Source organism: Podospora anserina, chromosome 2, assembly GCF_000226545.1.
Source record: "Podospora anserina S mat+ genomic DNA chromosome 2, supercontig 2".
In the NCBI taxonomy this organism is placed as follows: Eukaryota; Fungi; Ascomycota; class Sordariomycetes; order Sordariales; family Podosporaceae; genus Podospora; species Podospora anserina.
This window is the reverse complement of record NW_001914858.1, coordinates 2752184-2766152: the sequence shown is the minus strand read 5'-3', so window position 1 is coordinate 2766152 and position 13969 is coordinate 2752184. Positions and strand designations below refer to the sequence as shown.

At 53.1% G+C, this 13969-nt stretch overlaps 7 protein-coding genes across 7 annotated transcripts; 3 read left to right on the top strand and 4 right to left on the bottom strand.

The window, feature by feature from the left end:
• Positions 1 to 230: 230 nt before the first annotated feature.
• On the top strand, positions 231 to 678 carry PODANS_2_7810 (uncharacterized protein; the record flags this gene model as incomplete). Its single annotated transcript, XM_001911542.1, has 2 exons — positions 231 to 503; positions 574 to 678. The coding sequence occupies 2 exons, from the start codon at positions 231 to 233 to the stop codon at positions 676 to 678; spliced, it is 378 nt and encodes a 125-aa protein (XP_001911577.1).
• Positions 679 to 1228: 550 nt separating this feature from the next.
• On the top strand, positions 1229 to 2783 carry PODANS_2_7800 (uncharacterized protein; the record flags this gene model as incomplete). The annotated part of the gene is made up of 3 exons (XM_001911541.1): positions 1229 to 1285; positions 1399 to 2214; positions 2298 to 2783. 3 exons carry the CDS (start codon positions 1229 to 1231, stop codon positions 2781 to 2783), a joined length of 1359 nt encoding a protein of 452 aa, XP_001911576.1.
• Positions 2784 to 3732: 949 nt separating this feature from the next.
• Positions 3733 to 4347, top strand: PODANS_2_7790 (uncharacterized protein; the record flags this gene model as incomplete). The annotated part of the gene is made up of 3 exons (XM_001911540.1): positions 3733 to 3912; positions 3964 to 4115; positions 4167 to 4347. The coding sequence occupies 3 exons, from the start codon at positions 3733 to 3735 to the stop codon at positions 4345 to 4347; spliced, it is 513 nt and encodes a 170-aa protein (XP_001911575.1).
• Positions 4348 to 5845: 1498 nt separating this feature from the next.
• PODANS_2_7785 (uncharacterized protein) lies at positions 5846 to 6805 on the bottom strand (the record flags this gene model as incomplete). Its single annotated transcript, XM_001911539.1, has 3 exons — positions 5846 to 6309; positions 6367 to 6680; positions 6747 to 6805. The coding sequence occupies 3 exons, from the start codon at positions 6803 to 6805 to the stop codon at positions 5846 to 5848; spliced, it is 837 nt and encodes a 278-aa protein (XP_001911574.1).
• Positions 6806 to 7305: 500 nt separating this feature from the next.
• PODANS_2_7780 (uncharacterized protein) lies at positions 7306 to 8913 on the bottom strand (the record flags this gene model as incomplete). The annotated part of the gene is made up of 2 exons (XM_001911538.1): positions 7306 to 8542; positions 8606 to 8913. 2 exons carry the CDS (start codon positions 8911 to 8913, stop codon positions 7306 to 7308), a joined length of 1545 nt encoding a protein of 514 aa, XP_001911573.1.
• A 1001-nt stretch (positions 8914 to 9914) lies between these two features.
• PODANS_2_7770 (uncharacterized protein) lies at positions 9915 to 12404 on the bottom strand (the record flags this gene model as incomplete). The annotated part of the gene is made up of 1 exon (XM_001911537.1): positions 9915 to 12404. The coding sequence occupies one exon, from the start codon at positions 12402 to 12404 to the stop codon at positions 9915 to 9917; it is 2490 nt and encodes an 829-aa protein (XP_001911572.1).
• Positions 12405 to 12859: 455 nt separating this feature from the next.
• PODANS_2_7766 (uncharacterized protein) lies at positions 12860 to 13395 on the bottom strand (the record flags this gene model as incomplete). The annotated part of the gene is made up of 2 exons (XM_001911536.1): positions 12860 to 12979; positions 13093 to 13395. 2 exons carry the CDS (start codon positions 13393 to 13395, stop codon positions 12860 to 12862), a joined length of 423 nt encoding a protein of 140 aa, XP_001911571.1.
• Positions 13396 to 13969: the final 574 nt, after the last annotated feature.

Here is a 13969-nt window from a genome sequence, read left to right as displayed (position 1 = left end):
CGACACCTCATACATCAGCCAAGCCGGATTATCTGGCCCCCGACCACCGATTCCCTAACCAAACGCAGCTAGCTCCGGCAGGCACTCCGGGCTCCCCTGTCGGCTGCCCAAGCGTTTTGCGACGTCCAGTGCTTCGCTGCATCTCCGGACGTCGGCATAGTGTTCCTGTCCCATCGTCGCCGGCTACCCAAATCTCAGCCGGATTCACTCAACCCCAAATCCACACCAACATGGCTTCTGAAGAACCCCCAAACCCCATGGCCGAGTCCGGTGTCACGATCCGCTCCGACAGCGAGCAGTATTCCTCCCCAGAGGAGCTGTCTACGTCACCACCCTCGTCGTCGTCCCCCGCCGTCATCCTCTACCAGCCCCCCACCTTCTGGTCTATCCTCCGCGGTGCTGCCATCAACCTGTTTCTTCCTTTCGTTAATGGCATGATGCTTGGGTTTGGCGAGCTGTTTGCTCATGAGGCGGCTTTCAGGTTGGGATGGAGCAACACAAGGGTATGCTACATTTAAGCCTGATCCTGTGCTTGTTGGAAGGATATTGCTGACATGGTATTTTTTTTGATAGATATTCCCTCTTACTAGAAGACAAGCGCATCCGATTGGGCCAGGTATCGAAGCGGTCGAGAAGCCGAGGCGGAGGGAACTTGACGACCTGACGAGCTTGGAGTGATGTTGAGGGTTGTCGATTTGCTAGCAATAAAGTCATGATACACCAACACACGACAGAATAGGTTACTATCAGCTTAGAGCGCCCACCGCCTCGGTGGAGCCGATGGGCATGAACACTGGTGCTGGACAGCGTGAGAGATCCAAACTGGAACTATATGGTGACCAAACAACATATCACACTCGACTCAGGGCAAAAGGCGAGGAGGGTGCTACCGTTGAGCATTTTAAATACAGACATACGGGGACAGTCACTATAACAGCTAGTCCAAAAATCCAACCATGAAGAGTCTCAGAATCCCCATCCCACATTTCTGGCTTGTTCCCTAGAAGGGTTGATGCCTTCCAGCTTCTGCACGGTTTCTCTTAGGACATGCTCTGGCCTTGGCAATGCGCCGTCCGGTGTTGATCAATTGTGGGGTCAGTGCGACCAGGGGGGGCACCAACCGAACCTTTGCCGCGTGCGCCAGCGAAACGTACCAAAAAAAAAAGTTACAGCGACTTTTAGAAGGCGATTCTGGAGTCTGCCTCGTTGCGGAAACCACCGAGACAAAATGCTCCCAAGTAGAGGTATACTGAGGTCAACCCCTTCGTTGGGCCTTGCCAGAAAGGTATGCATTTTTCCAATTTCTTTTTCCTTGTTTCTTAGCGACCTCTCGACTCAATTGAGCCGTTTCCGTTTTCCTCTTCCCATATCCACCGCTGACATTTGGAACTTCCCCAGTCGTCGTCCTCCCGAATCTCAACACGACAGTTCGGCACCGCTCTGCGCAGCAATGGATCCCTTCCTCAGACTCCTCGCACCGTCCTCTCTGGGAGCAGGATAGGTGGTCCCGCTGCCTTCACAGCCGTGCGGTATGCCTCGACTCAACCGGCCGTCGCCCCAACCCCCGCCCCCGCCGCTGCCGCTGCTCCAGTGGTAGATCCGATCGCGAGCCCTTCTGTCCTGTCGGATATCGACACCACCCCCGTATCCCTCTCCGGAAGCGACCTCCTCAACATGCCTGAGCAAATCGGCTTTCTCAAGAACTTGGGTCTAGACTACGGCTTCGGCCCGACAGCCCTCATGGAATGGATCCTCGAGCACACGTACATCTACACGGGCCTCCCGTGGTGGGCGTCGATCGGTCTTGTCTCGCTTGCCATCAGGGCGGTTCTTGTCAAGCCTATGTTTACGGCTGCGGAAATGGCGCAGAAGCTGCAGGATCTGAAGAGGGATCCCAAGTATGAGCAGCTGGAGAAGGAGGTCATGTCGGCTTTTCAGGGGGGCCAGGCGGATCAGTATGCCATGTTGGATAAGAGGAATAAGATGAAGGCGATGAGACGGGCGGTGGGGTACAAGATGCTGCCTGCGAGTGTTCCGGCCTTGGTGCAGATTCCCGTGGGCTTTGGGATGTTTAGGTTGATCAGGGGAATGGCTGATTTGCCGGTGCCGTCGATGGAGACGGGTGGGGCGTTGTGGTTTAATGATTTGACCGTGTCGGATCCGTTGTTTATTTTGCCGATTGTGGGTGCTGGGTTGATGATTGCTAGTATGAGGGTATGTTGTTACCACAGCTCTGGTTTTTTTTTTGGTTTTTTTTTTGTCAGATGATGCTGAGCTAATTGTTGTGATCTATCTAGGTACCACTCCCGTACATGGCCTCCTCGCAGCAAGGAACCATGAAGATCATGACCATGGTCGCAGCGCCAATCACCCTCGGTGTGAGCATTTTCTTGCCCGCCGGTCTCCAACTCTACTTTGCGATCTCTACTTTCCTGCAGTTTGGGCAGCAGTGGCTCACGTATCAGAACTGGTTCCGCAAGATGATCGGTTTGAGACCAGTGGTCTTTGGGGGCCACCATAGGTCCCCTATTGGCGGAGCGTACCAGGCCCCGAGAACTCTGGATACCAAGGGGACCGTGGTGCCACAAAAGGAGACCCTTTTTGAGAGCTTGAAGTCGACCAAGGCGGCTGCGCAGCAGAAGCTTGAGCAATGGCAGGATAACTCTACTCACAAGGCTACGTTTGCCAAGGCGCAGGAGTATGAGGCGAAGAGGGCTCTGGAGGAGAAGGAAAGGCTGTTGGCGAGGAGGAATAGGAAAAGGGCGAGGGGCCAGGAGGAATGAGTCCTTCATTCTGACATGGTAACTTGTTAATACCGTTGTAAATATATCCAACGACAGCGTGTACTTTTATTGCGCCCTATCTATTGTATACTATCGGCGATATTGCTAACCTGACCAGAGGTGGGGGAGAGGGGATATGCAAAGCGCCGATCATCTTGATGGCGAGAGGTTGTGGCTGCTTGATGCAATGATGTACCAGGTGTTTCTGCACGAGTGATTGGGACGGAACCATGAGGAATCTCAAACATCGTGGGATTTGATCGGTGGATTTGGGGGGTGCTGAGCACGTCATGGGGGTGATAGCTCCGCTGACACATGGCGGACAAAATAATGGACCCAGCTACACAAGATGAAGGCCTTTCACTATCTCATCAAGGCTCTTCTTTTATGTTTTGGTCTCCATTTATTTGTGGACGACATGGCTGACCTTGCCGGAAACAGCTCCAACTCCCACTTGGCGGAGGTGCCAAGGCTGCTTCAGCTTTGTCTTGGCGGGGATTCTCGCTTGAAGGGAGGTTGATGAGATGAGGGGGGGAACTGTGTGACTTGAGATGTTATAATTTTGGTTGTTTCCCCCGGTTTATTATTCCTGATCTGATGATTTGACACAAATTCGCCGCCGCCATACAGCGAGGAAGGATTTCATAACCGTATTTTTGTTGTTGTTGGTGGTTTTAATCGACAGTGTGTTTTTGTTCGTCCGTGCCTAAATCCGGGATTGCCTTGGTATGTTATTTTTTCGAGTCAAGTATATAAGGGGGAGAGGAGAGAGTGCTGCTATTGTTTCTAATTTTCTCTTTTTCATTCTCTATCATATTGCAAAGAGTAGTTTTACTCTCGTTGTTGTTGCTGTTGTTGTTTTGTCTTGATGTTTTTGGTTTTCCAAGCCTGAGTTTGCTCACCTCACTTCTTCCCACCTACAGATCTTTATCAACCACAGATAGTGACCATGTCCGCCATCCAAAAGAACGTCGAGCAGACCTCCGAGTCGTACTCTGCCTCTTTTACCCAAGGGCACTTGGCTCTGCCCCCGGCGAAGAAATATCTTGTTTTGACTTGCATGGACGCGAGAATTGACCCTGCGAGGGCGTTTGGGATTGAGCTTGGTGATGCGCATGTTATCCGCAATGTGAGTTCACTCCCTCTTTGAGACTGAACATCAGACTAAGAAAATGAAAAGGCCGGCGCCAGCGCGGTCGACGCCCTCCGCTCCATCGTCATCTCGGAGCAGCTCCTCGGCACGAACGAGATCGTCCTTGTCAAGCACACTGGCTGTGGGATGCTGACGTTCAAGAATGAGGATGCTTATGGGATTGTTGAGAAGAATCTTGGGTAGGTTTACGGATTTTAGGTGGTTGTGAGAGAGGCTAACATGTAAAACAGTGAGGAAGCCGTGGCTGAACTCAAGGCCAAGAACCTTGACTTTTTGCCTTTCCCCGAGCTGGAGAAGGCGGTTGAGGACGATGTGGCTTTTCTGAAGGCGAGCAAGCTTGTGCCTGATAGCGTGACGATTAGTGGGTGGGTTTATGAGGTTGAGAGTGGGAAGACGAGGAGGGTTGTTTAAATGGAGTTCTGTCGTGGGTGGTTAACGTTTGGAGTTGAGGCTGGGTAGGGATTTCGTGAGGGGTGGGAGTGAAAGCAAGTTCTGTTTGCGTTTGAATCTTATTTGAATTCTGTGTGAAGCGCCAGACTGTGGCTGCACCCAGTCATAGTCACCTACCTATCAACTAACACCGGGCAGGTCGTTTGAATCTAAGATAGGGTAGAGACTGACGAGAGTACTTTTAAACGGTGCAGATTCTTTGGGATTCCTCCTTCAGCTTTGACCAGCATGCGATGCAGAACTTCCAGTGAAGGAAATTTGACGACAACAAGCGTGTCATCACAAGGATGGCAAGTCACCAAGTCCACCATATCTTTTACCATCCACTGCCGGAAAGTGCGGGTAGATAGTAGCATTCCAGGGGCTGACTTTAACCCAATCGCTGCGCCTGACCCATGGGAATCACCTAACGGGACATGGAATTTGATCTGTCTCAATCCCATGGTGGCCGCGTTGTGGAAAGAAGTCCGCTTTGTTCTGCGCTTTCTCCGTTTTGAGCCCCATCATACACGCGGGCTAGCCACCATCGTCACCCGGTTTCAGTGGCTCCCAGAGGCAGTCAGCACGAAGAACATGCGCAGACAGCTAAAGGCTGATCCAAATACTCGGGAACAGCCAGTCCGTTTCCTGCGCGTTCGACTCGAGTCTGGTAACGGGGGGCCAATTCGGGAGCTTCTGGATTAGATGCCTGATTGCAAGGCCAGTGCCCCAGGTGGACCCCCTACCTCGAGTTCTCTGATCAAATTTCAGACCCTTATGGAAGATGCGCACAAGACGAGAGTTGCGCTGGAAGTGCAATGGGTGGTTCTTTGTGCTGCAGCACTGTGTGGTGCTGAGCGTGAAGTCTACAGGCCCTTTGAGAACATCGAGTGCTGCGCGCCGTCCTCTGAGGGGGAGGACAAGAAGAAGGATGAGATGGAGGACGACAAAGGTTGGGACGAAGATTTGGACGATATCTATCTGTATGGTTAGGACGATTCGGATTAGGTTCACAACGATGCTAAGGAAGATTATGGCGAGGGACATTCTGAGGGTCATGAAGAGGGATACCGCACGGGATGCGAAGATGGCAAGCGGGAGGCTGTCGACAAGCATCAAGATTAAGAACATGATCAGGAGTGCCAGAAACCAGCCGAGAACACTGGCAACGAGGACAAATGTTCTGGTCAGGGAGGGCTCACTGATGAGGAATACGACGGTTGCAGTGATTGTTGGATACCTATCCTACCTTTGTGGTTCACCATCGACAAATTTGGTGTCATCTCACATTAGTTGGGTCCCTTAAACTGGACAATACAGCTGGCATGTTTTTGTTTCCGTAGTCATTTCTGACACTACCCAGCCGCTGACAATCCTTGAGCATCGTTTCTGACATGTCCCACACTATCAAGCCCTTGCATCTTGGTCTCGGTTTTGAGATACTCCCCAGGACTCCCAAATTGTGCATCCCCATCCACTTCTACCCCCAATCAAAAAGAACTACCGCCATCTGTATCACAAAACCATTAGAAACCCCCTCTGACATTTCAAACCAATTCAATAGGTAGTGGAACTCACCAATAACAATCGTCGACCCATTAGCATAATCCGCCCTCACAGCATAAAGATACGCCTCCGCAACATCTTCCGGACTAGCAACAAACCCCACACTCAACCTCCCGGCCGCCTGCTCATAAATCTCCCTCTGCTGCTCCTCACTATTCCCCAACTTCCCCAAAAGCGGTGTCTTGACTAACCCCGGGACAACAGTATTCACCCTGATCCTCTTCCCCGAAAGCTCATCAGCAAGAGAAATAGTAGCGGTAATCAACCCCCCATTCAGCGCCCCCCCAATCGTCGCTCCCTTTTTAGGACGTAGAGCAGCAGCGCCAGAAGTGAGGGTGAGTGAGCCGCCAGGGAGGATGATGTCGTGTTTTGCGATGGCTTCACCTCAATCAGCACATGGTTCATCTAGAAGAGGAAAAAGGTAGGTCAGCTCACCCTTTGCGACAACAAAGCTCCCCCAAAACTTCACCCCGAACAACCCCGCCGCGTCGGAGAGGTTAGCTTCGGCCAGGCTACCACGGATAATTTTATCGACGCTGGAGAAGATGACATGATCCAGGGGGGCAAGGGAGAGAAGCAGTTCAGTGAAGGCGGCTTCGTCGCGGACGTTGCCGACTCTGCCTTGGACGTTGCCCCCAGCGGTAGATGATAGTTGGGAAACGGCACGGTCGACTTTTTCTTGGGTGGAGGATATGATGGTTATGTGGGCGCCGGCGGAGAGGAGGATCTCTGCTGCTCCGTAGCCGATGCTGGTTGGGGGATTTGTTAGTGAGGGTAGACAAAGGGGGTGTGGTGCGAGGTAGGTAGGTACCTACCCGGATGAACCACCGATGACGGCAATCTTCTTGCCGGCGAGTTTGTCTGCTCTGGTCATGGTTAATCGAGATGTATCGGAATTATATCAGGTGGTTCACACAGGATACTCAGAACAGAAAGGATTCTTTGAAATTGTATATGTTCTTGCGGCCATCACTAGTCACTTATAAGTCGTCTGGCCACCCCCCAAATTTGGCGTTTTCGGCACGCACGATGGCGACTACCCACGCATCTTCGGTTGCGACTCGGCCAAGTCAATGCACCATCATCAGCAGGCCGAACAAAACTGTCCAAATGGCGAAACTAACCTTGCGACTTTGCTTGGGAGAGTTGATGTAAATCGGAGATACCGGGCATTCGGCAACGAGTAGTCATCCGAGTGAAAGTTGTGAAGGCACTCACTCACTCACTCACTTACTCACTCACTCACCTACTCACCAACACCCCGCAACGGCCCATCAAAAATTTGAACTTGAACATTTATTTCATGTCATCATATACTATTCGCATTTCCCCCCTTTCAATAATCGTACATTCCCCTTTCTTACCCCCCACCCCTTAAGCCAAAGGCGTGAACCCCTTCCTAAGCTTCAACGCAACCTCCAACCCCAGCGGCTTCCTCAAAAACCCCTCCTTCGTCTCCATCACCTCCTGCCTCAGCTCAACCTCATACCTCCTCGCCCAAGTAGCCACAATCAACTTCATCTCCATCTCGGCCACATTCCTCCCCACACACGCCCTCGGCCCATGACTAAAAGGAATAAAAGCATTCTTCTGCCGTTGCGTCAAGCTAAACCACCTATCCGGGTTGAACTGATCGGCGTCCTCGCCCCAAATCTCCTTTGAATGATGAACCGAATACGTCGGCACCGACAAAACAGTGCCACCGGGGAAGAAGTGCCCGTTGAGGTGAATGCCAGGGGAGTCAAGCGGGATTTGACGAGGGAGGCCAATCCCAGAGGTCGAGTTATGCCTGAGGGTCTCGTTGACAACAGCGGAGAGGTAAGGCAGGTCGCGGACCATTTCAAACGTGGGGACGTCGATCGAGTGGGGGATAGCGGCGTCGAGTTCAGCTTGGAGCTTGGGGATCACGCCCGGGGTGCGGACGGCGTGGTACAGAAGCGCGCAGGAGGAGTTGGAGGTGGTGTCTGACCCGGCGATGAGCTGAGTCAAGGCCTCGGCGGTGAGTTCCTCCCTTCCAAGCGGTTCACCCTTTTCGTCTCTGGCATCGACAAGTCTCTGGAGGAGGTCCTTGCGGCCCTCGGGGGGTGGGTTCTCAAGTCTCATCTTCACACGGGCGATAGCGATACCAGCCAGGCTCTCCACCGCGGCGAGACCCTGGGTGAAGAACGGGTCGGGGAAGTACTTTGCGTAAGGCTTCAGGGATGGGAGGATACCCAGAGCGGCGGAGACCTCACCCCGGCGGTTGAGGATCTCGATGGCGGAGGCGTAGATCGGGGGACTGTCTGGGGAAGAGCGGACTTCGGCCATGTCGGCGCCGGAGCTGAGCATGCCGAAGGGGGCACCAAAGGCGAGATCACCGATGACGTCGAAGGCGAGGTAGTTGAACCAGTTGAGGCAGTCGAGAACGGCAGTCTTCATGGGGGAGCGGGTGACGAGGTTGTCGAGTTGCTTGACAAAGAGCTCGAGGTTGGAGTGAATGTAGGGCTCGAACTGGGCGACCGACTTGACCGAGAAGGTGTGGGAGACGATCTTGCGCTTGCGGGTGTGCTCGTGACGGTCGCGGGTGTTGAAGAGACCCCGGCGAATGGAGACGAAGGCGTCATAGAAGTCGCTGTGTGATAGATGTCAGTGATGTTCTGTCTCTGTGAGTGCAAGCAAGAGGGCAAAGACTTACGACTTGAGGAAACCATTGCCGTGACCGTAGATGATGTTGATGGCGGCGTCATCGTTGATGCTGACGTGGTTGGGTTGGATGCGGACAACAGTGCCATGCTTCTTGTGAAGTTGATCAACGGTCAAGTACCGGTCGCCACGACGGGCAACAAGAAGTAACCACCAGTTGGTGAACTGGGCCGGGAATGGTGCTGGGATACGTCTGAGGTGACGGTATGTGAAGAAGTATGGGTAGAGATAATAGACGAAAAAGAAGGCAACCAGGCCTACTGGCGCCCAAGGCGACATGAGGAGGGTGACGACAGCCATCTCTCTTGTGTGTGTATGACAGGTGAGATGAAGACTGAGTTCTCTGCCCAAACAATCACCGAAAAGACTTCCCAATCATAGCTTATATGACTTTGAAAACCCAACATCTCGGAAACGCGAGCGATATCCAAGTTAAGCTAGCGGTTTGATATCTCCACTCCATTCCCACGGCCTAGTCCCAGCTGTCAACCAAGAGCCGGCGCAGAGGGGCCGCAGAGCCTCCAGTCGGGCTTTCGGTGCAAAGACCCAACATCCATGATGGCATCGATATCCTGGGGTCCTACCACATGCGAAGGGCGAGCCCCCAAGTGGGTGTGACCGGGTATCAGCTTCGGCTTTGGAAATCTTCAGGTTCTGATACGTAACAGCCCCAGATGGCTAAAAGTCTGGGGTAGTGCTTGGCCGTCTTGGCTGACGGGGATCAACCTCCCAAGAGTGCGGGGAGACGCCACTGCGTCCCCTGTAACGGGTGAACGGTGGTGGGGGGGACCTGGGGGTGTCTGGGGGGAGCAAGGCGGGGGAGAGGAGCTTGAAGAAGCCAAGTTGACCAACAGCCGGGGTTGTTCGCGCACTTCTCGCGACTCCGAACGCATTCTGGTAGGCTGGCCCTCTTCCAGCTAAGGGAACAGATTTCCGAGGGTGGATATCCATGCAAAAGATGCATGAAAAAGGGCGAATACGCGACGCTACCGCACAATGGGAAACTGCGATATTTTTCTGAGGAAAAGTATTCTAGCGCTTGGGATAGGAACTGCCCTGGTAAAAGTCATGAGCATGTGAAGATCAAGGATTTGAATTGCTATTAAAAACTCCATGCTCGGTATATATACTCTTGACATCTCACCAGCCGAAAAATACCAGCTATTTCCGGGTGTTTTGCGCAAAATCCAAAACGCCAAAACCATGCATTATACTCATGAACAGAACCAGCCACAGTTGGCTTGATGCCTAGGTACATACATACATTATTATTTGCAAATGAGTGCCGTCTTCTCGATGTATCATCGCAACATGTATGACAGGTCGGGGAGGTTTGCGATGATCTGTTTAGCCACCTCATCGTCACTCGTAGTCAGATCGTGGATGGAATCCTGGATGGGGGGAACAGGATCTGGTGGCACGGACATGTGCTCTGACAGCCGCGATGGCACTGATGGTGTAAAAGGTCGTGCGCTGAGAAGTGCCTTTGGTGGAGGTGGTGAAGTTTGTGTTGGTGGCGTGAATGTCGGTGAAGGTGTGGGCGTTTCTGAAAGAGACAGCGGAAATGTCACAACTATGGGCGAGAAGGCGAGAGGTGTATCTGAAGGCGTCGGTAGAGCGGCTGGCGCTTTGGACTGAGACAAAACCGGAGCTGGAGCGTCAAACATCGAAAAGTCCATTGTTGACCATGGGTCGCTCGCAGAAGGTCTAGTTTCACCAGCCGCTTCAGGGTCTGACAGTGTAGATGCTGAGGTAGTAGGAGCAATTGGGGCCGCAAAGGCATCATCCAAGCTCTGGAATCCAGCCGGCTTTGACTCAACTGGTGAAGAGACCATTTCACCCCAGTCTTCATCATCGTCTTCTCCATCGTCATGGTTTGCTTCGGCTATTGGCGCAGGTGAAAATGCTGTTGGAGTACCGAACACTGCCGGCTGCGAGGCGGTTCGTGAATGACCTGCTGTTGACGGTAAGGCTGAGGGCGCGCTCCCGCCTGTTGATGGTCGTGGGGTTGGTGCAAGGGTTGTAGTTGGCGTGGGAGCAAATGCAGGGCTCTCACTCCACCCGAAGGAAGCAACCGGCGGGCTTTGTACAGCTGGTGGGGGTGATGCGACACTGTGGGCTGATCTAGACGTCGTAGGAGTTGGTGGTTCAAGAAAAGACGCCAGGGAATCTGAGATCTGGATCGGCTGTGGTGGAGCTGCCCTAGATTCCTGTTTTCGCTTGCCAAAGACAGCATCCAGACCAACAGGCTCGGCAGAGGAATCCCAGCCGAACATATTCTTCTGAGTCTTGGATATGCCTCCGCCAAGAGCCACTCGGCCAGCAATGGAGTCTTCTTCCATCCACCGGCGGACGATTGTAATGACTTCCTGACGAACTGTGGACGTCGGCCAAGTGATCCGTCTGTAGCTGTCTTCATCTGCAGCATCGTGTCTCCTCGCCGATCCCAACCGAGACAAACGGTACCACAGCTTTCGTTCAGATATCTCGTTGAAGCTGTCGGTGATGACACGCTCCGGAATCTCACCATCAATACTGATGATAGGCAGTTTAACAGGAACTTTCATCGACTCGAAAAGTTCACCAACTTGGTCCAAATTGACTTCAAAGGTCGGACGGACGATTTTCGGTCTGATAGGAACTTCGGGGGAAGCAACGGCACTGGACTTTACCTGGGGAGATCGCTTTGTGGGAGTTTCGTCTTCACATTTTGACTTTGATGAAGGAGGAGTGAGTGGTGACTTTACGTCTTGCGATGAGGGAGGTGTGACAGGTCGTTCCGCGTCTTCCGAACTCTGAGGTGCCACGGGTTGTTCCACGGGATCTGGGGGTGGGTGGGATTTGACGTCCTCTGTATCCTCGAAGTCACCAAAATCACCATTGTCACTCGAGGTATCCCGTTTGCCCACACTGCCACTGCCGCTGCTCTTCGGCCGAGGGACACGCAAGCTCTCCTGGCTCCTAGCCTTGGCAAGACCATCAAACTTGACGACCAGCTCCTGGACCTTACCAGCAGGCCGGGCCGGTTCTCGTTGACGGCCTCTGTGGTCTTCGTCGATGGACGTTATGGGTGAGTCTTGATGATCATCGTCGTGATCTGTTCCTTCGTTCGACGGAGTGTACGAGCGAAACTCGCCATTGTGCCGCGGAAGCTGTGCCGGATCCTCTGCTCGCTTTTCTTCATGATTCTGGGGATCCGTGACCTCGGTCGGTCCTTCTCTGTTCTCTTCCACCGAGGCACTATCCCATCCAGCATCCAGGCCAATCGCCCCCAAACCGGTTGTGGCTTTCAGCGTCTCAAAGTGCGTCGCTCGAGGAGAGGCAAGATCGACGATTACTTGGGGTGCGTCGATTTCCGTTGGCGGTTTGTCGAACGAAGACTCGGTTGCCCAGGGATCGGGCGAGGGTTGTCGAAAGGCGGAGCCGTTTGCTGGTTTTGGCGTCGCAATGTTGCCAGGCCACGCGATTGGGCTTAACCTGCCAGAATCATCGTCTCGTCGAACGGCCGCAAGATTCGGACTCGTTGCCCACCCACCGCCCCATCCCGAATGAATCGACGAGGCATCGGCCGCCGGTGTCGAAGCGCCGGCCCAGTCCCCGAGGCCATCCCCGTCATCGCCCCATGGCGAAGATTCGACTGCCGCCGAGAGTCGTGGAGAGCTGGTGCCCGAGAGAAGCGCGCGCGGTGGAGGAGCGAGGTCGGATTTGGAGAGAGAGGGAGAGGGAAGCTTGTGGTCTTTGTCGGGGTCGACGTCGGTCGCAGTCCATGGTGAGCGCCATGGATCGTCCATGCTGATTGGCGGCCACTGTCATGATCAGTCTGACATTCTGAGAACCGTTGATGGCCCAATTGTGAAGATACTGCAACAAGAATGCTCGAGGATAAAAACTGGGAATGATATGACACGTTATCTGACCCAGAAACCAGGTTCGCTTTGGGGTCGACCAAATGCGGCGCCGTCAAGTTTCTTGGGACAGCCCGGATCATGTTGGCGCGTCGACACGGACCCTCCCTTGGGAGTGGGCCGCCCCTGGCTTATACTTTTATAGTGGGGCCCCCTTAATCGTCACCACATTTACTGAGCATCACTACAGCAGAGCAGACAAAGACAGAAGAACAATCCAGTAACCAGTGCCCATGTATTATCAGCCACATCCTCAACCTTAAACCACCTGCTCCAGCATCGTGAATCCCAACCAACCCATTCAGCAATTACTGACACTTCCGACAACCTCAACATGCCAGTTACTTCGTGAAGTACACCTTGCCCTTCACAATCACCTCAGAAGTATCCCTGCATGTGTCGATGAGGAGCGAAGCGGCATCGGCAATCTGAGGCCATTCAACTACCTTGACGCGGTTCGTCTAAGATAAACTCATATCAGCAACAGATCTCAACAACGTCAACCTGGCCATTCGCGACATGAACCTACATCATCATTGCAGAAAAAGATGGCCTACCCCCACTCGCAGCTGACGTGGTCGCAGTGTCTGCCCTCGCCAATCCTCGCTAGGCTGGGCTGCAGGTCATAGAGGTATTCGATTCCGTGGCCGATCTCGTTGATCGGGGCTCCGTTGCCCTCCATTTTGCATGTATAATATCTGGAGCTCTTGGGATAGATATTGTTGTTGCCAAAAGTCGGAGCCGAGCTGTTGTCTAAGGAAGTGCTGTTGTGGAGCGAGGTGCTGTTGTGGAGCAAGGTGCTGTTGTGGAGCGAGGTGCTGTTGTGGAGAGAGGTGATGTCGTGGAAAGATGGGACGCTGTAGGTCACGGCCAGCATGCTGGTGATAAGGGTGAGAACAGCCAATATGGTGTAAGCTGTGTGTCGGAAGCAACTGTAAGTCGGTTGGGTTGGGTGGCGTGTAGAGAAGGAGAAGAGTTCGTCAACTTACCGGTGATTTAGGTATATATACAGAATACAAGGATCAAGGTAGACAGTTGCTATCATTCACTGCCCTCTGTCAACTTCTGGCCCCACTTCTTGTGCTGTTCATGCTCTATACTGTCGTTGTGGTTGCTCTTCCAAGGTGGTAGACAACTGATTGTTTTCACTTGCATGGTTTACGGCCGACTCCTAGATGTGGTATCTCACAGAGACCGTGTTCAAGTGAATCAAGGAAAGGATGATGACCTGCTCCATGAGAAGACCTGAAGTGGGGGCCTGGATTTGGTGATTATTTCGGGCGAAACTTCGACAGTTTCTTCTACAATAGGGAAAAATTTATAGAAGGTAACGAGAAAGTTGAGCTAGTAACTCGACGTCCGTCACTCCATGAGCAGATAGTCGGATACTGGAATATATCCGGAGTCAGTATGAGACGCCGATTACGTCCGCTGCTCCCTGGACACCAGGC